This window comes from Haliotis rufescens, unplaced genomic scaffold (genome assembly GCF_023055435.1).
Source record: "Haliotis rufescens isolate VD_foot unplaced genomic scaffold, xgHalRufe1.0.p SCAF_33, whole genome shotgun sequence".
NCBI lineage: Eukaryota > Metazoa > Mollusca > Gastropoda > Lepetellida > Haliotidae > Haliotis > Haliotis rufescens.
Genome location: NW_025964035.1, coordinates 2,943,187 through 2,964,110, shown reverse-complemented (window position 1 = coordinate 2,964,110; position 20,924 = coordinate 2,943,187). Strand labels below are relative to the sequence as shown.

The 20,924-nt window shown below is 40.4% G+C and overlaps 1 protein-coding gene across 3 annotated transcripts in view; it reads right to left on the bottom strand.

Annotated features, from left to right (window-relative positions):
• Positions 1-647: 647 nt before the first annotated feature.
• LOC124124947 overlaps positions 648-20,924 on the bottom strand; it is a 41,427-nt gene continuing 21,150 nt past the window's right edge. For 2 of the 3 annotated variants that reach the window (XM_046488238.2, XM_046488239.2), the window contains 7 exons: positions 20,162-20,348; positions 19,335-19,416; positions 17,896-17,959; positions 5,859-5,944; positions 5,272-5,332; positions 4,484-4,540; positions 648-1,402 (listed from right to left, as the gene is read on the bottom strand). In XM_046488238.2, coding sequence (XP_046344194.2) covers positions 1,247-1,402; positions 4,484-4,540; positions 5,272-5,332; positions 5,859-5,944; positions 17,896-17,959; positions 19,335-19,416; positions 20,162-20,348 — 693 coding nt within the window. In that variant the 3' untranslated portion in view covers positions 648-1,246. The remainder of the gene's footprint in view (positions 1,403-4,483; positions 4,541-5,271; positions 5,333-5,858; positions 5,945-17,895; positions 17,960-19,334; positions 19,417-20,161; positions 20,349-20,924) is intronic. The other variant, XM_046488240.2, reaches the window with a different exon arrangement.

The window sequence follows — 20,924 nt, the reverse complement described above, 5'->3', positions numbered from 1 at the left end:
TGAATTTGCAACCACATGACCCTGCCTTGTTAGAAATGTTTACCGACAAATTGATTGATTGAAGATAAGATGTGTCAGTTGCTGTGTAATATGCGAATGTTTAAAATAATTGTAAAAGTTTTAAATCAAAACCATGTAGACGTATTCTCTGGGTGCTGACTAAGCGCCAGTACAGTTCATTGTTTAGAGTGAGTGAGTGTGGATTAACACCGCATTAAGCAATATTCCAGCAATATCACGGCAGGGACACCAGAAATGGGCTTCACACATTGTACCCATGTCGGGAATCGAACCCGGGTCTACGGCGTGACGAGTGAACGCTTTAACCACTAGGCTACCCGACCGCCCCTCATTGTTTAGATATAACATCGTTAACATACGATATATTCTTAAGATAATACACAAACAACCAAGTCATGTGTGTGCGTGCGCGCGCTCTCGTGTATTTGTGTGTGTGTGTCGTATTTTTTATGCATGTGTATACGTGTGTGTATGTACATATTTGTTTGTTTGTTTGTTGTTTAACGCCGCACTCAGCAATATTCCAGCTATATGACGGCAGTCTGTAAATAATCAGATCTGGGCCAGGCAATCCAGAGATTGACATCATGAACATCGATTCACGCAATTGGGATCGATGACGTGCATCAACCAATTCAGCGAGTCTGACCACCCGATCCCGTCAGTCTCTTCTTACGACAAGCATAGTCACCTTTTACGGCAAGCATGGGTTGCTGAAGACCTATTCTACCCCGGATCTTCAGGGGTCGAAGTACATGTGCATACATAGAGGTACGTCATAAAAGGTGTCGGAATCCTCTGTTGGTGTGAAACCTTGTCTTGAGAAATAAGTCCATCCAATACGACAACCTGGCATCAGCTTGAAGGAGTACCAGACTATCTAAGTGAGGGATCCACTTGGATAGGTATAAAAAAAACATCGACATCAGAATGAACATTTCATTATAAGGTCGGAGAATACTTTGCTTTAACACTGGTTGGGGCTGGTATAGCGTTAGTCAAGGCGTGAAAGGCAATAGGCCGGAACACACAAGGCACGGCAATACATGCTCACCCTTTTCGCGAACACCTGGTGTCATCACTGATTTTCAGTGATTCACTTCTATACTTTTCACCGCTCCTTTGCCTTTCACGCCAATTTGAGCCCGTTTTCTCGGATAATCGAGATTGGTTCTTCTCTTACGTTGACGTTTTGTATTTACGTCAAGACGTGAACGTCACAAGGTCAGAGCAAACTCATGCTGTACATTGGGTGGAGCTGGTACGGTGTTCTCAGAGGGGCGCTATAGCGAGGTAGGTTAGCTCTATAGTAATGATGCAGTAGTTGCTCTAACGATGGAAAGGATGCCGCTATGTTGCTCTCCAGGAAGTAAACGTCCTCCTGAAACAAACGTTGTTGACAAATACTGAACATGTACATAAACTAGTGAGTGAGTTTGGTCTTACGCCGCTTTAGCAATCTTCCAGCAATATCACGGCGGGAGACATCAGAAATGTCAGGAATCAAGCTTCGACGTGACGAGCAAACGCTTTAACCACTAGGCTACCCGACCACCCCAGTACATAAACTAAACTGGTACCCATTTTAATAAGACTTTTATCTATGATGGTCCGCGACTAGTTCAGTGAAAGAGTTTTTGTTTGTTTGTTGTTTAACGCCGCACTCACCAATATTCCAACTTTATAACGGCGATCTTGTGATTGACATCATGAGCATCGATCTACGCAAAGGGGAAACAATTATATACATCAACCAAGTCAGCGAGCCTGACCACCCGATCCCGTTAGTCGCCTCTAATGACAAGCATGGGCTGACAGATGATATGCTTGTGGTAATTATATAAGAGGCGACTAACGGGATCGGGTGGTCAGGCTCGCTGACTTGTTTGATGCATGTCATCGATCCCAATTGCGTGGATCGGTGCCCAAAATATTGATCACTAGATTGTCTGGTCCAGACTCGATTATTTACAGGCCGCTCCTGGATTATACACTCTCAAAAAAGGAACGCAACCCCTATATTTTCAAGATGTTTATCTCAATATTCAAGTTATTATAACACATTTATTATTGAAGACAACAAAATGAAATTTGGCATGGTGGCAGTACAGTTATTCAAGTTTAAGTCCAGACTTCGACAGTTCTCTCACTAAGATTGACTTGAGGCAAGGGGGCGTCTTTCACAGTACCTCGTATGAGCGCCACGAGCTGCGATCACAGCATTACACCTCTTAGGAACAGAACGGATTAGACGCCGGATTCTTTCCCGAGGGATTGCTCTCCACTCCTCCTGCAGTGCAACGGCTAGTGCATCCAACGTCTGCGGCGGCGGTGTACGTGCACGTACTCGTCGGTCCAGATAATCCCAAAGATGTTCGATTGGGTTGATGTCTGGTGATCAGGAGGGCCATGGTAACATGTTGACGTTAGAATTCTGGAGAAAATTCACTGTTGCATGTGTTGATAGAGCTCCCTCTGTTGGTCGATAATCGGCAGAAGATGAGGCTGTAAGACGTCATTGATATAGCGCTGGGCTGTCAAATTGCCACGAATGATCACCAAGTCTGATCTTTGGTTGTAAGACATGGCTCCCCACACCATGACGCTCCCTCCTCCAAATCTGTCGACCTGCCGAACGCAGTTCGGGGCAAAACGTTCGTTTCCTCTTCTATAGACACGCTGTCTTCCGTCACGGCGTTGTAAGAGAAACGTGATTCGTCACTAAACCAGACGCGCCTCCAGTTTCTGAGGCTCCATATCCGAACGTTGGTGCACTACCTGAGTCGTTGACGTCGATGTTCGTGGCGTAAAACAGGTCCAATAAGTGGTCTTCTTGCACGTAGACCGGCCTCTCGTAGACGGTTCCTAATTTTTTGTGCGGACACTCTTCTCAAACCTGGCACCTGTGTTGCAGTGACGGTAGGTGTGGCTAGCCGATTAAGTAGGTGGGTGACCCGGATGAATCGATCCTGAGGTGGTGTGGTAACCCTTGGCCTACCACTTCTGGGGCGATCTTTAGTTGCATGAAACTGGGTGTATCGGCTCCAAAGTCCGGAAATCGTTGTTTTATGAACATTGAGGTGCCGGGCAACGTTTCCAAAGCTTTGTCCGGCCTCAATACGACCAATGGCGATTTTTCGATCTGCAGCACTCAACCGTGGCATATTCGACCTTGTCTTTCGGTGAAAATGATAGAGTGAATCGCAAATCAACACGTGCTTTTAAAAACCCATACTTCTACTGCTCTTTCCATGAATTGCACGTGCCTGAGGCTTTTGGCATGGGCCACGTGAAAATTTTGCTCACTATGATAAAAGTAACAATAAAATGCCCTTGTGCACGAAAATTGGTGTGTTTGGGCGCTTACGTTAATAAACAGTATACATGGTATAAGTGCATATCAGAAAAATTGTATTTACAATCAATATTTTTCCTTCTTGGGGTTTTCTCACATTTTCAGACTGGGGTTGCGTTTCTTTTTTGAGAGTGTAGACAAGTTTTCAAACTAATATATGAGTATTATTACGAAGTCTATGATGAGTTTGGCCTGTTTTTTTTAGAAGTTGTATTTGAAGATGGACTGGGGCGTTATTAAACCTATGTGAGTATAACCTATGTTTTGTGTTTAATCCTGGAGAGTGCAAGGGCGGGCACACGAATGCTGAGAGGGATAGTTCGGAGCCAGAGTCGATAGACCAACTACTCCCCGTGACTTAAATAAACGTTGGCTGACCAGGCAAGTGGTGGAGGCATGTCGCCCTTTGTCCACAACGGGGCTGAACGACAATAACATAGGTAACTGTAGTAGGGCTTAGTTAACCCCACAACACAGCTATGACCGTATCGACTGTAAATACATGTAATGCAAATTAAAGCTTGGTCCTTACACCCAATGTATAATCACATGAATACCTTATATCTGTTTGAATGGTCAATAATGAAAAAAAATAAATTAAGAGATACCTGAATGAACACTATAGTAAAACAAGTGGTTGACATCATGAGCAACTCATGCTGTCTGTATACAGTCACAGCAATCAACCAAGCCCGACCACAGAGAGCATAGAGCAGGACCTTTTCTAACAATATTGTATTCCTATGTTAAAAGCTATGACTAATGTGCTTAGTACAACATAAGCCTGGCACGTAAACATATTGACTTGAGGCTGGATAAATGAGTGAGTGAGTGGGTGAGTGAGTGAGTGAGTGAGTGAGTATGGTTTTACGCCGCTTTTAGCAATATTCCAGCAATATCACGGCGGGGGACACCAGAAATGGGCTTCACACATTGTACCCATGTCGGGAATTGAACCCGGGTCTACAGCGTGACGAGCGAACGCTTTAATTACTAGGCTACCCGACCGTCCCCTGGATAAATGAAAGTTCATATCAAGGTATACACTAGTGAAGAACCCGGTAACCTAAGAGCTCTTCATGTATCGTTCATGAGACTTAACCATACCTCAAACAATATCCTAAACTTTCTTGTGCTGCCTTCTAGAAACACAATCAAGACCTTCTGAAAAAGAATGACAATGGTGACAGTGTGGAATTTGTTCAGTGGTATGTTTTGTTTGTTTGTTAGATGTTAAACGCCGCACTCAGCAATATTCCAGCTATATGACGGTGGTCTGTAACATAATCGAGTCTGGACCAGACAATCCAGTAATTGACATCATGAGCATCGATCCACGTAATTGGGATTGATGACATGCATCAACCACCCGATCCCGTTAGTCGCCTTTTACGACAAGCATAGTCGCCTTTTACGGCAAGATTGGGTTGCTGAGGACCTATTCTACCCCGGAATCTTCACGGGTCCAGTGGTATGGGTGTAGTGGTTGTGCTTGGTACTGGCGTGTCAGAGCACCGCCTCCGTGGTCTAGAGGTAGAGCGTCCGCCCGGAGAGCAGAAGGTCCGGGGTTCGATCCCCGGCCGCGTCATACCAAAAGACGTTCAAAGATGGTACTTGTTGTTACCCTGTCAAGCGCTCGGCATTAAGGGGCTAAAACAAGGACTGGTCGGCTCGGAGTCAGTATACTGTGTCTGAGTGGGATATTCATGTTAAACTGCGGCATGGTATCTCAGTGGGCTAGCACTATAAATCGGCATCAGTCCGGACTAGTACAAGCAGCCTGGCATTTGAAGGCATTTTTTAAGAGTCTGCTACATGTAGAGGTTCTGTTAGTTTGAAATATCTTTTGAAAATAATATTCGATGGAATATAAGTAACAATGGAATATTACTTACCTGTCCATCGGTGCAATCCCTGACCAGATATACACCATCCTCGCCAAGAGTTTGAATGATTCTGGGTAAACATATCCATGGATGTCAATTCTATGTCCACAATACTGATGAATCTCTATTCATATTTTTGCATATCTATAAATGTTATGAATGATATATATATATATATATATATATATATATATATATATATATATATATATATATGGCAGCCTTAATGTTTTGATCTGTAAACATGTACCTGTCGCTTTTTGGTTGGTTGGTTTACATCGCAAACAGCAACATTGCAGCTATATGATGGCGAGTCATTGATCCAGTCATTGTTATCACGAGCATCGATTTACGCAATTGAGATACGATGACAAGCATCAACCAAGTCAGCGAGTCTGACCACCCGATCCCGTTAGTCGCAAGGATAGGCGCCTCTTACGACAATAATGGGTTACTGAAGGCCAATTACAACCTGGATAATTGTGTTATTTGGTAATGTTTATCGGATTAATTATTGGTAAATGGGTAATATAAAGCCTTTACAAACAGGCCTGATATTAAAGTCAGTCAGGGTACGACAGTAATCAAATACTCACGATGAAGCCTTTTTCTTATCAGACCTGAGGAAGTGGATCGATCCCCAGTAATTTTTCCTTTTCTTCTCCGAGACAGCATCTGAGTCCTAGACAAAGAGAAGTCGTTCGATGCAGCATTGTATCAGATAACCAGATTATTGTACTCAAATTATTACTACGATACAACAGGTCGTGAAAAGGTCACAAGTACACTAATTGCAGGTGGACATACATGTAGGTAAACTAGGTACATGTGTTACATCAATGCATGGCTAACACAGGTGAACTATACTGTGCATAAAAGCAGGGATACTTTGTTTTGAGGTGAAACTACCCGAAAATACACCAATGTCTGGCAATGAAAGTAAGTGATTTATGGGGCAAGAACATTTTCGAAGAATCATGAGACGTTTGCAGCTAGCTGAACGTTTACGTGCCATAGGCATGTTGCAGGTCGGCACACGTCAGCATATTGTTGCCCAAACGCTCCAGGTGATGGTCAATCTGTCATCAACAGTTTGTGGGTTCGATATTAACAAACACATATAACATTGATGATTGCCGCTGCTCCGGTAAACTAGCTTCCATGCAGATCAATACATAGTGAATACAGGTGGACATAGGTAATCTAATTTCGGGTGGACACAGGTAAACTAATTACAGGTGGACATAGGTAAACTAATTACAGGTGGACGTAGGTAAACTATCTTCCATGCAGATCAATACATAGTGGATACAGGTGGACATAGGTAATCTAATTACAGGTGGACACAGATAAACTAATTACAGGTGGACACAGGTAAACTAATTACAGGTGGACATAGGTAAACTATCTTCCATGCAGATCAATACATAGTGGATATAGGTGGACATAGGTAATCTAATTACAGGTGGGCACAGGTAAACTAATTACAGGTGGACATAGGTAAACTATCTTCCATGCAGATCAATAAATAGTGGATATAGGTGGATATAGGTAAAATAATTACAGGTGGACGTAGGTAAACTATCTTCCATGCAGATCAATACATAGTGGATATAGGTGGACATAGGTAATCTAATCACAGGTGGACACAGGTAAACTAATTACAGGTGGGCGTAGGTAAACTATCTTCATTGCAGATCTCTACATGGTGGATACAGGTGGACACAGGTAAACTTATTACAGGTGGACTTAGGTAAACTATCTTCCATGCAGATCAATACATAGTGGATACAGGTGGACATAGGTAATCTAGTTACAGGTGGACACAGGTAAACTAATTACAGGTGGACGTAGGTAAACTATCTTCCATGCAGATAAATACATAGTGGATACAGGTGGACATAGGTAATCTAATTACAGGTGGACACAGATAAACTAATTACAGGTGGACACAGGTAAACTAATTACAGGTGGACATAGGTAAACTATCTTCCATGCAGATCAATACATAGTGGATATAGGTGGACATAGGTAATCTAATTACAGGTGGACACAGGTAAACTAATTACAGGTGGACATAGGTAAACTATCTTCCATGCAGATAAATAAATAGTGGATACATGTGGACATAGGTAAACTAATTACAGGTGGACGTAGGTAAACTATCTTCCATGCAGATCAATACATAGTGGATATAGGTGGACATAGGTAATCTAATCACAGGTGGACACAGGTAAACTAATTACAGGTGGGCGTAGGTAAACTATCTTCATTGCAGATCTCTACATGGTGGATACAGGTGGACACAGGTAAACTTATTACAGGTGGACATAGGTAAACTATCTTCCATGCAGATCAATACATAGTGGATACAGGTGGACATAGGTAATCTAATTACAGGTGGACACAGGTAAACTAATTACAGGTGGACATAGGTAAACTATCTTCCATGCAGATCAATACATAGTGTATATAGGTGGACATAGGTAATCTAATTACAGGTGGACACAGGTAAACTAATTACAGGTGGACATAGGTAAACTATCTTCCATGCAGATACATAAATAGTGGATACAGGTGGACATAGGTAAACTAATTACAGGTGGACGTAGGTAAACTATCTTCCATGCAGATCAATACATAGTGGATATAGGTGGACATAGGTAATCTAATCACAGGTGGACACAGGTAAACTAATTACAGGTGGGCGTAGGTAAACTATCTTCATTGCAGATCTCTACATGGTGGATACAGGTGGACACAGGTAAACTTATTACAGGTGGACATAGGTAAACTATCTTCCATGCAGATCAATACATAGTGGATACAGGTGGACATAGGTAATCTAGTTACAGGTGGACACAGGTAAACTAATAACAGGTGGACGAAGGTTAACTATCTTCCATGCAGATCAATACATAGTGGATATAGGTTGACATAGGTAATCTAATTACAGGTGGACACAGGTAAACTAATTACAGGTGGACGTAGGTAAACTATCTTCCATGCAGATCAATACATAGTGTATACAGGTGGACATAGGTAATCTTATTACAGGTGGACATAGGTAAACTAATTACAGGTGGACATAGGTAAACTATCTTCCATGCAGAACAATACATAGTGGATATAGGTGGACATAGGTAATCTTATTACAGGTGGACGCAGGTAAACTAATTACAGGTGGACATAGGTAAACTAACTACAGATGGACATAGGTAAACTAATTACGGGTGGACGTAGGTAAACTATCTTCCATGCATATCTCTACATGGTGGATATAGGTGGACATAGGTAATCTAATTACAGGTGGACATAGGTAAACTAGTTACAGGTGGACATAGGTAAACTAATTACAGGTGGACGTAGGTAAACTATCTTCCATACAGATCAATACATAGTGGATACAGGTGGACATAGGTAGTCTAATTACAGGTGGACGTAGGTAAACTAATTACAGGTGGACGTAGGTAAACTATCTTCCATGCAGATCAATACATAATGGAAAAAGGTTGACATAGGTAATCTAATTACAGGTGGACACAGGTAAACTAATTACAAGTGGACGTAGGTAAACTATCTTCCATGCTGATCTCTACATGTGTATACAGGTGGACACAGGTAAATTAATTACAGGTGGACATAGGTAAACTAATTACAGGTGGTCATATGTAAACTATGTTCCATGCAGATTTCTACATGGTGTATATAGGTGGACATAGGTAAACTAATTACAGGTGGGTGTAGGTATATTAATTACAGGTGGACATAGGTAAACTAATTACAGGTGGTCACAGGTAAACTATCTTCCATGCAGATCTCTACATGGTGGATATAGGTGGACACAGGTAAACTAATTACAGGTGGACATAGCTAAACTTATTACAGGTAGTCATATGTAAACTATGTTCCATGCAGATCCTTACATGGTGGATATAGGTGGACATAGGTAAACTAATTACCGGTGGGTGTAGCTTAACAAATTATAGGTGGTCATAGGTAAACTATGTCCCATGCAGATCTCTACATGGTGGATACAGGTGGATGAAAGTAAACAAATTACAAGTGGTCGTAGGTAAACAAACAATAGGTGGACGAAGGTAAACTAATTACAGGTGGACATTAGTAAACTTATTACATTTAGGCGTAGGTAATTAATTACAGGTGGACGTAGGTAATCTAATTACAGTTAAACGAAGGTTAACTAATTACAAGTGGACATTTGTAAACGAATTACAGGTGGTGGTAGGTAAATTAGTTACAGATGGACGTAGGTATACTAATTACAGGTGGACATAGGTACATTAATTACAGGTGGGTGTAGGTAAATTAATTACAGGTTGACATAGGTAAACTAATTACAGGTGAACATAGGTAAACTTATTACAGGTGGACGTAGGTAAATTAATAACAGGTTGACATAGGTAAACTAATTACAGGTGGACATAGGTAAATTAATTACAGGTGGACGTAGGTAAATTAATAACAGGTTGACATAGGTTAACTAATTACAGGTGGACGTGGGTAAACTAGCTTCCTTACAGATCAATATATAGTGGATACAGGTGGACATGGGTAAACTATTTACAGGTAGGCATAGATAAACTAATTACAGGTGGACGAAGGTAAACTAATTACAGGTGGACTTAGGTACACCTTTTACAGGTGGACGTAGGTAAAATTAATTACAGGTGGACATAGGTACACTAATTACAGGTGGAAAAAGGTAAACTAATTACAGGTGGACATAGGTAAACTAGCTTCCATGCAGATCATTGTGGGCACAGGTGCACATAGGTAAAGTCTAGATCACGCCGTTTGACACAGGTATCATCAACGTATCTGCTAATTATCTTGCCGCTGCACAGTACTGGACAAACAAACCCGTACATTGTTGAAACATACCATCCTTGTGCATACCCATATATTATTACAACATACCATCCTTGTGGATACCTGTACGTTGTTGAAACATACCATCCTTGTGTATACCCGTACGTTGTTGAAACATACCATTCTTGTGTATACCCGTACATTGTTAAAACATACCATCCTTGTGTATACCCGTACGTTGTTGAAACATACCATTCTTGTGTATACCCGTAAGATGTTGAAACATACCATCCCTGTGTATACCTGGACGTTGTTGGAACATACTATCCTTGTGTATACCCGTACGTTGTTGAAACATACAATCCTTGTGTATACCTGTACATTGTTGAATCATACCATCCTTGTGTATACCTGTACATTATTGAAACATACCATCCTTGTGTATACCCGTACGTTGTTGAAACATACCATGTTTGTGTATACCCGTACATTGTTGAAACATACCATCCTTGTGTATACCTGTTCATTGTTAAAATATACCATCCCTGAGGATACCTGTACATTGTTGATACATACCATCCCTGTGTATACCCGTACATTGTTGAAACATACCATCCCTGTGTATACCTGTACATTGTTAAAACATACAATCCTTGTGTATACCTGTACATTGTTGAAACATGCAATCCTTGTGTATACCCGTACGATGTTGAAACATACCATCCTTGTGTATACCTGTATGTTGTTGAAACATACCATCCTTGTGTATACCTGTACATTGTTGAAACATACAATTCTTGTGTATACCCGTACGTTGTTGAAACATACCATCCTTGTGTATACCTGTTCATTGTTAAAATATACCATCACTGTGTATACCTGTACATTGTTGAAACATACCATCCTTGTGTATACCTGTACATTGTTCAAACATACCATCCCTGTGTATACATGTACATTGTTGAAACATACCATCCTTATGTATACCTGTACATTGTTAAAACATACCATCCTTGTGTATACCTGTACATTGTTAAAACATACCATCCTTGTGTATACCCGTACATGGTTGAAACATACCATCCTTGTGTATACCTGTACATTGTTCAAACATACCATCCCTGTGTATACATGTGCATTGTTGAAACATACCATCCCTGTGTATACCTGTACGTTGTTGAAAGATACCATCCCTGTGTATGCCTGTACATTGTTGAAACATACCATCCTTGTGGATACCCGTACGTTGTTGAAACATACCATCCCTGTGTATACATGTGCATTGTTGAAACATACCATCCCTGTGTATACCTGTACATTGTTGAAACATACCATCCCTGTGTATACCTGTACGTTGTTGAAAGATACCATCCTTGTGTATACCCGTACATTGTTTAAACATACCATCCTTGTGGATACCTGTACATTGTTGAAACATACCATCCCTGAGGATACCCGTACATTGTTGAAACATACCATCCCTGAGGATACCCGTACATTGTTGAAACATACCATCCCTGTGTATACCCGTACATTGTTGAAACATACCATCCTTGTGTATACCCGTACATTGTTTAAACATACAATCCTTGTGTATACCCGTACATTGTTGAAACATACCATCCTTGTGTATACCTGTACATTGTTGAAACATACCATCCCTGTGTATACCTGTACGTTGTTGAAACATACCATCCCTGTGTATACCTGTACATTGTTGAAACATACCATCCCTGTGTATACCTGTACGTTGTTGAAACATACCATGTTTGTGTATACCCGTACGTTGTTGAAACATACCATCCTTGTGTATACGTGTACGATGTTAAAACATATCATCCTTGTGTATACCCGTATGATGAGACATACCATCCTTGTGTATACCCGTATGGTGAGACATACCATGTTTGTGTATACCCGTACGTTGTTGAAACATATCATCCTTGTGTATACCCGTACGTTGTTACAACATACCATCCTTGTGTATACACATACATTGTTGAAATATACCTTCCTTGTGTATACCCATACATTGTTAAAACATACCATCCTTGTGTTGTCTTCCATTGTCTATTGTTAATCACCTATCAGCGCTAATTACTGTAAAGTGTTGGCTTCCATTGTCTATTGCTAATCACCTATCAGCGCTAATTACTGTAAAGTGTTGTCTTCCACTGTCTATTGCTAATCACCTATCAGTGCTAATTACTGTAAAGTGTTGGCTTCCATTGTCTATTGCTAATCACCTATCAGCGCTAATTACTGTAAAGTGTTGGCTTCCACTGTCTATTGCTAATCACCTATCAGCGCTAATTACTGTAAAGTGTTGGCTTCCACTGTCTATTGCTAATCACCTATCAGCGCTAATTACTGTAAAGTGTTGGCTTCCATTGTCTATTGCTAATCACCTATCAGCGCTAATTACTGTAAAGTGTTGGCTTCCATTGTTTATTGCTAATCACCTATCAGCGCTAATTACTGTAAAGTGTTGGCTTCCACTGTCTATTGCTAATCACCGATCAGCGCTAATTACTGTAAAGTGTTGGCTTCCATTGTCTATTGCTAATCACCTATCAGATCTAAATTACTGTAAAGTGTTGGCTTCCACTGTCTATTGCTAATCACCTATCAGCACTAATTACTGTAAAGTGTTGTCTTCCATTGTCTATTGCTAATCACCTATCAGCGCTAATTACTGTAAAGTGTTGGCTTCCATTGTCTATTGCTAATCACCTATCAGCGCTAATTACTGTAAAGTGTTGGCTTCCACTGTCTATTGCTAATCACCTATCAGCACTAATTACTGTAAAGTGTTGGCTTCCATTGTCTATTGCTAATCACCTATCAGTGCTTATTACTGTAAAGTGTTGGCTTCCATTGTCTATTGCTAATCACCTCTCAGTGCTAATTACTGTAAAGTGTTAACTTCCATTGTCTATTGCTAATCACCTATCAGTGCTAATTACTGTAAAGTGTTGGCTTCCATTGTCTATTGCTAATCACCTATCAGCGCTAATTACTGTAAAGTGTTAACTTCCATTGTCTATTGCTAATCACCTATCAGTGCTAATTACTGTAAAGTGTTGGCTTCCATTGTCTATTGCTAATCACCTATCAGCGCTAATTACTGTAAAGTGTTGTCTTCCACTGTCTATTGCTAATCACCTATCAGTGCTAATTACTGTAAAGTGTTGGCTTCCATTGTCTATTGCTAATCACCTATCAGCGCTAATTACTGTAAAGTGTTGGCTTCCATTGTCTATTGCTAATCACCTATCAGCGCTAATTACTGTAAAGTGTTGGCTTCCACTGTCTATTGATAATCACCTATCAGCGCTAATTACTGTAAAGTGTTGTCTTCCATTGTCTATTGCTAATCACCTATCAGCGCTAATTACTGTAAAGTGTTGGCTTCCATTGTCTATTGCTAATCACCTATCAGCGCTAATTACTGTAAAGTGTTGTCTTCCATTGTCTATTGCTAATCACCTATCAGCGCTAATTACTGTAAAGTGTTGGCTTCCATTGTCTATTGCTAATCACCTATCAGCGCTAATTACTGTAAAGTGTTGGCTTCCACTGTCTATTGCTAATCACCTATCAGCACTAATTACTGTAAAGTGTTGTCTTCCATTGTCTATTGCTAATCACCTATCAGCGCTAATTACTGTAAAGTGTTGGCTTCCATTGTCTATTGCTAATCACCTATCAGCGCTAATTACTGTAAAGTGTTAACTTCCATTGTCTATTGCTAATCACCTATCAGCGCTAATTACTGTAAAGTGTTGGCTTCCATTGTCTATTGCTAATCACCTATCAGTGCTAATTACTGTAAAGTGTTGTCTTCCATTGTCTATTGCTAATCACCTATCAGCGCTAATTACTGTAAAGTGTTGGCTTCCATTGTCTATTGCTAATCACCTATCAGCGCTAATTACTGTAAAGTGTTGGCTTCCATTGTCTATTGCTAATCACCTATCAGCGCTAATTACTGTAAAGTGTTGGCTTCCATTGTCTATTGCTAATCACCTATCAGCGCTAATTACTGTAAAGTGTTGGCTTCCATTGTCTATTGCTAATCACCTATCAGCGCTAATTACTGTAAAGTGTTGGCTTCCATTGTCTATTGCTAATCACCTATCAGCGCTAATTACTGTAAAGTGTTAACTTCCATTGTCTATTGCTAATCACCTATCAGCGCTAATTACTGTAAAGTGTTGGCTTCCATTGTCTATTGCTAATCACCTATCAGTGCTAATTACTGTAAAGTGTTGTCTTCCATTGTCTATTGCTAATCACCTATCAGCGCTAATTACTGTAAAGTGTTGGCTTCCATTGTCTATTGCTAATCACCTATCAGCGCTAATTACTGTAAAGTGTTGGCTTCCATTGTCTATTGCTAATCACCTATCAGCGCTAATTACTGTAAAGTGTTGGCTTCCATTGTCTATTGCTAATCACCTATCAGCGCTAATTACTGTAAAGTGTTGGCTTCCATTGTCTATTGCTAATCACCTATCAGCGCTAATTACTGTAAAGTGTTGTCTTCCATTGTCTATTGCTAATCACCTATCAGCGCTAATTACTGTAAAGTGTTGGCTTCCATTGTCTATTGCTAATCACCTATCAGCGCTAATTACTGTAAAGTGTTGGCTTCCACTGTCTATTGCTAATCACCTATCAGCACTAATTACTGTAAAGTGTTGGCTTCCATTGTCTATTGCTAATCACCTATCAGTGCTTATTACTGTAAAGTGTTGGCTTCCATTGTCTATTGCTAATCACCTCTCAGTGCTAATTACTGTAAAGTGTTAACTTCCATTGTCTATTGCTAATCACCTATCAGTGCTAATTACTGTAAAGTGTTGGCTTCCATTGTCTATTGCTAATCACCTATCAGCGCTAATTACTGTAAAGTGTTAACTTCGATTGTCTATTGCTAATCACCTATCAGTGCTAATTACTGTAAAGTGTTGGCTTCCATTGTCTATTGCTAATCACCTATCAGCGCTAATTACTGTAAAGTGTTGTCTTCCACTGTCTATTGCTAATCACCTATCAGTGCTAATTACTGTAAAGTGTTGGCTTCCATTGTCTATTGCTAATCACCTATCAGCGCTAATTACTGTAAAGTGTTGGCTTCCATTGTCTATTGCTAATCACCTATCAGCGCTAATTACTGTAAAGTGTTGGCTTCCATTGTCTATTGCTAATCACCTATCAGCGCTAATTACTGTAAAGTGTTGGCTTCCAATGTCTATTGCTAATCACCTATCAGCGCTAATTACTGTAAAGTGTTGGCTTCCATTGTCTATTGCTAATCACCTATCAGCGCTAATTACTGTAAAGTGTTGGCTTCCACTGTCTATTGCTAATCACCTATCAGCACTAATTACTGTAAAGTGTTGTCTTCCATTGTCTATTGCTAATCACCTATCAGCGCTAATTACTGTAAAGTGTTGGCTTCCATTGTCTATTGCTAATCACCTATCAGCGCTAATTACTGTAAAGTGTTAACTTCCATTGTCTATTGCTAATCACCTATCAGTGCTAATTACTGTAAAGTGTTGGCTTCCATTGTCTATTGCTAATCACCTATCAGTGCTAATTACTGTAAAGTGTTGGCTTCCACTGTCTATTGCTAATCACCTATCAGCGCTAATTACTGTAAAGTGTTAACTTCCATTGTCTATTGCTAATCACCTATCAGCGCTAATTACTGTAAAGTGTTGGCTTCCACTGTCTATTGCTAATCACCTATCAGCACTAATTACTGTAAAGTGTTGGCTTCCATTGTCTATTGCTAATCACCTATCAGCACTAATTACTGTAAAGTGTTGGCTTCCATTGTCTATTGCTAATCACCTATCAGCGCTAATTACTGTAAAGTGTTGGCTTCCATTGTCTATTGCTAATCACCTATCAGCGCTAATTACTTTAAAGTGTTGTCTTCAATCGCTATTGCTAATCACCTATCAGCGCTAATTACTGTAAAGTGTTGGCTTCCACTGTCTATTGCTAATCACCTATCAGCGCTAATTACTGTAAAGTCTTGGCTTCCATTGTCTATTGCTAATCACCTAACAGCGCTAATTACTGTAAAGTGTTGTCTTCCATTGTCTATTGCTAATCACCTATCAGCGCTAATTACTGTAAAGTGTTGGCTTCCATTGTCTATTGCTAATCACCTATCAGCGCTAATTACTGTAAAGTGTTGGCTTCCATTGTCTATTGCTAATCACCTATCAGCGCTAATTACTGTAAAGTGTTGGCTTCCATTGTCTATTGCTCATCACCTATCAGCGCTAATTACTGTAAAGTGTTGGCTTGTATTGTCTTTTGCTAATCACCTATCAGCGCTAATTACTGTAAAGTGTTGGCTTCCATTGTCTATTGCTAATCACCTATCAGCGCTAATTACTGTAAAGTGTTGTCTTCCATTGTCTATTGCTAATCACCTATCAGCGCTAATTACTGTAAAGTGTTGGCTTCCATTGTCTATTGCTCATCACCTATCAGCGCTAATTACTGTAAAGTGTCGGCTTCCATTGTCTATTGCTAATCACCTATCAGCGCTAATTACTGTAAAGTGTTGGCTTCCATTGTCTATTGCTAATCACCTATCAGTGCTAATTACTGTAAAGTGTTGTCTTCCATTGTCTATTGCTAATCACCTATCAGCGCTAATTACTGTAAAGTGTTGGCTTCCATTGTCTATTGCTAATCACCTATCAGCGCTAATTACTGTAAAGTGTTGTCTTCCATTGTCTATTGCTAATCACCTATCAGCGCTAATTACTGTAAAGTGTTGGCTTCCATTGTCTATTGCTAATCACCTATCAGCGCTAATTACTGTAAAGTGTTGGCTTCCATTGTCTATTGCTAATCACCTATCAGCGCTAATTACTGTAAAGTGTTGGCTTGTATTGTCTTTTGCTAATCACCTATCAGCGCTAATTACTGTAAAGTGTTGGCTTCCATTGTCTATTGCTAATCACCTATCAGTGCTAATTACTGTAAAGTGTTGGCTTCCATTGTCTATTGCTAATCACCTATCAGTGCTAATTACTGTAAAGTGTTGGCTTCTATTGTCTATTGCTAATCACCTATCAGCGCTAATTACTGTAAAGTGTTGGCTTCCATTGTCTATTGCTAATCACCTATCAGTGCTAATTACTGTAAAGTGTTGGCTTCCATTGTCTATTGCTAATCACCTATCAGCGCTAATTACTGTAAAGTGTTGGCTTCCATTGTCTATTGCTAATCACCTATCAGCGCTAATTACTGTAAAGTGTTGGCTTCCATTGTCTATTGCTAATCACCTATCAGCGCTAATTACTGTAAAGTGTTGGCTTCCATTGTCTATTGCTAATCACCTATCAGCGCTCATTACTTTAAAGTGTTGGCTTCCATAAAGGAAGAGAATTTATGGGAGTAAACTTCTTTATTATGAGGAACGCAACGTTTCGGAGTATATGCTTACTACTTCATCAGGTGAATAAATGCTATGAGGCATATATAATCACCACCTCGTATCAGCGCCAGTAATCTTTTGGCTTCCCTTTTTTAAGTTTCCACCTTTTGTTATCTTATTACTTTTGTTGTTCTTACATGTGCATATATATGCTCTCTGCCTCATAGCATTTATTAACCTGATGAAGGAGTAAGCATATACTCCGAAACGTTGCGTTCCTCATAATAAAGAAGTTTACTCCCATAAATTCTCTTCCGTATGTGTATCACTTCTAATTGTCTTTCAAAGAAAGATTCATTTGTGTTTTTGATTATTTGAAAACTTACGGTCGGTGGCAGGGTATCTGCTTGTTCCTTCTCTTCCACACTAGCTCCATCAGGTGTTCCCCGTCTGAAATAACGAAATACACTACACAATAATTCATGACACACACACACAACTGAGCGTTCGGTTTAGATTTGTTTTTAGCCGTAAATCGGCAAGAGAGTTAACTCACTTTAAAAGTCCAGTTTCCACCCTTGCCGAACTAGGCTGGAATTCCTGGGCTCGATTGTAGCGCCACCAGTGGCTGTTGCCACTTATGTCACTTCTAAACCTCTCCTATGGACCAATCAGATTCCACCTCTCGTATCACTTGCCTTTGCTTCACATAAAATGGTGGCGACGATCTGATCGATAATCAAGTTCTATATCGTGATAAAACGGGTCTTACATCGTGAAATGCATCAAATCACGCGAGCACCTTGATTAATAAGATGAAGAGGTTTGGAAAATATCTGCTGACAACGAGTTGCCGGTGCACATGCTTTGTAAATCCTGCAATCAACCAAAATCTGCACGACAGTTTACAAACCGAATTTCGATTTCGGTGAGCGATTTCGATTTGACTATGCATAGACTCGTTAGTCCAGCCAAAATGTAACTCCATAATACCAGCCTAGTTCGGCAAGGGTGGAAACTGGACTTTTATAGTCAGTTAACTCTCTTGCCTCGGGAAGATGTAATTCGGATACTACAGCAGAAACCAAGTTAGCTTAATGTCGGAGACCGTTACAAAATGACACAGGTTGTAGACATTCATTAACAATGTGGGTGAGGTCACGAGTATGGTGGAGACACACAAATGGTTATAATCGGGGCGAAACTGAGAATAGAACCGGTCAAGCGGATCCGGGCAGCTAGGGCACGTAACTCTGCACACAGAATTATAATTTGTTCGGTCACCCATAAACCGTTGTTTCTCCCTGTAATTATACATGTTCTGGAGACCCGTGAAGATCTGGGGTGTAAAGGTCTTCAGCAACCCATACTTCTCGTAAGAGGCGACTAACGGGATCAGGTGGTCCAGTTCACATACTTGGTTGATGCATGTCATCGTATCGCAATTGCGTGGATCGATGCTCATGATATCAATCACTGGATTATCTGGTCCAGACTTGATTATTTGCAGACCGCCAAACAAACAAACATGTTCTGGAACATGTATTAAAGACGGTCACCGTGGTCTAGTGAAAAGAGCGACTGCCAAGAGAGCGGAAGGTCAGGGGTTCGATCCCCGTCGCATCATACGAAAGACGCGAAATTATGGTACTTGTTGTTACCCTGCCTGGCGCTCGGCATTTAGGGGATAAAACAAGAACTGGTCGGCTCGGAGTCAGTATACTGTGTCTGAGTGGGGTATTCATGTTAAACTGCGGCATGGTGTCTCATTCGGCTTGTACTATAAAATCGCCATTAAGTCCTGACTAGTACAGGATTTGGTCACCTTTGTTCACCTCCTTTGTCCCTGGATATTAACGCCGTTATAGCTCGCTCTCTTATCCGGCACAAGTCTGCATCTTCACTGTCTGAAATTAGAAATTACTGTAAAAAAACATTCAAACCTACACGAATTACCAGAATAACCATTTATGTTTCAGTACATTGAGTGAGTGAGTTGGGTTTAACGCCGCCCTTAACATTATTCCAGTTATATCACGGCGTGTCAGCTTTATGTGGGAGGAAAGCCCGAAGTGATGCAGGTCTAAGACATTTACCACTTCGGTGAAACCCACGAGCACGGGTATGGTGTTGACAATCCTAGAAACATAATTGGGGCGAATCGGGATTCGAACCCACAACCATAGGTTTCTGGCCTGCCCAAGGGACGCAACTCTGCACAGCGAATCGCGGCGCCTTAAGCCACTAGGCCACCCGTGCCCCCTTTCAGTACATTGGTTCAGCTTCATGATTTGGCTGGCTCAACTTTCGGGTTAAGGGTAATTCCAGAATCTAGGATGACACGCAATCAATGTCACTGTCTTATCGCCCGATCTATTTGTTCGCCTCTTACGACCAACATAGGTTACTGGAGATCTGTCGTTACCAGTCTTTGTAGATAGAACATAAGTTTGTTGAAACAAGATGCACTTTCCTGCACCCTCAGTAGAATAAGAATTTATTTCGTTAAATGAGTTAAAAACATTTTAAACCAAAATTAAATAAATACCTAACTACACACTTATTTCTTGTTTCATTTTGGCGTACCAAAGCTTATCAATCAAAAACCATAAAACCATAACTAAAAACTGATAAAATTGTATTCCTTCTTACAATCTCCCGTTCGTTTTGTTGTGTAGCTTTGTGGCACAACAAACTCCTGCACGTTGATATAGATGTCTGATTCAATCTCTGAATATATATTTGAATCCTCGACACTGTAGTCTCCCAGATCTCTGATTGGTCGCGTGGTCCCGAGATTTGCAAGTACCAATTCGGTCTTTATCATTTTCATCCATTCCTGAAACGTGGAGAATTTTGTTAACATTGACGTCAAAGGAGGGCTATTTCTGAAACTGTTTGTTTGTTGTTAAACGCCACACTCAGCAATATTCCAGCTATATGACGGCGGTCTGTAAATAATCGAGTCTGGACTACCCGATCACGTCAGTTGCCTCTTATGACAAGCATAGTCGCCTTTTACGGCAAGCATGGCTTGCTGAAGACCTATTCTACTCCGGATCTTTACGGGTTATTTTTAAAACTGTTGAGGGTTCGCCCAGTCTTCTAAGACAACGGTATTCGCTGTGATAAATAAAAGCAGCGATAAAATCCTTTCCATATCAATAAGAAATCTCTGCATAAAGCAGAGTCGATTGTACGATTCCGACTATAGGCGAGTGGGACAAAAAAATTAACAACTAACGAGGGACGCATACGATACTGCTACGATGTGTTTTAATTAATACATATCAATCTCAGAGTTCTTGTTTAATATACATGTTGTTGATAATAATAATAATGATATAATAATAACAAGCATGAAATACTCACATCCCCCGCCAATATGACATGTCGGGTGTGTGCAACGCATTAG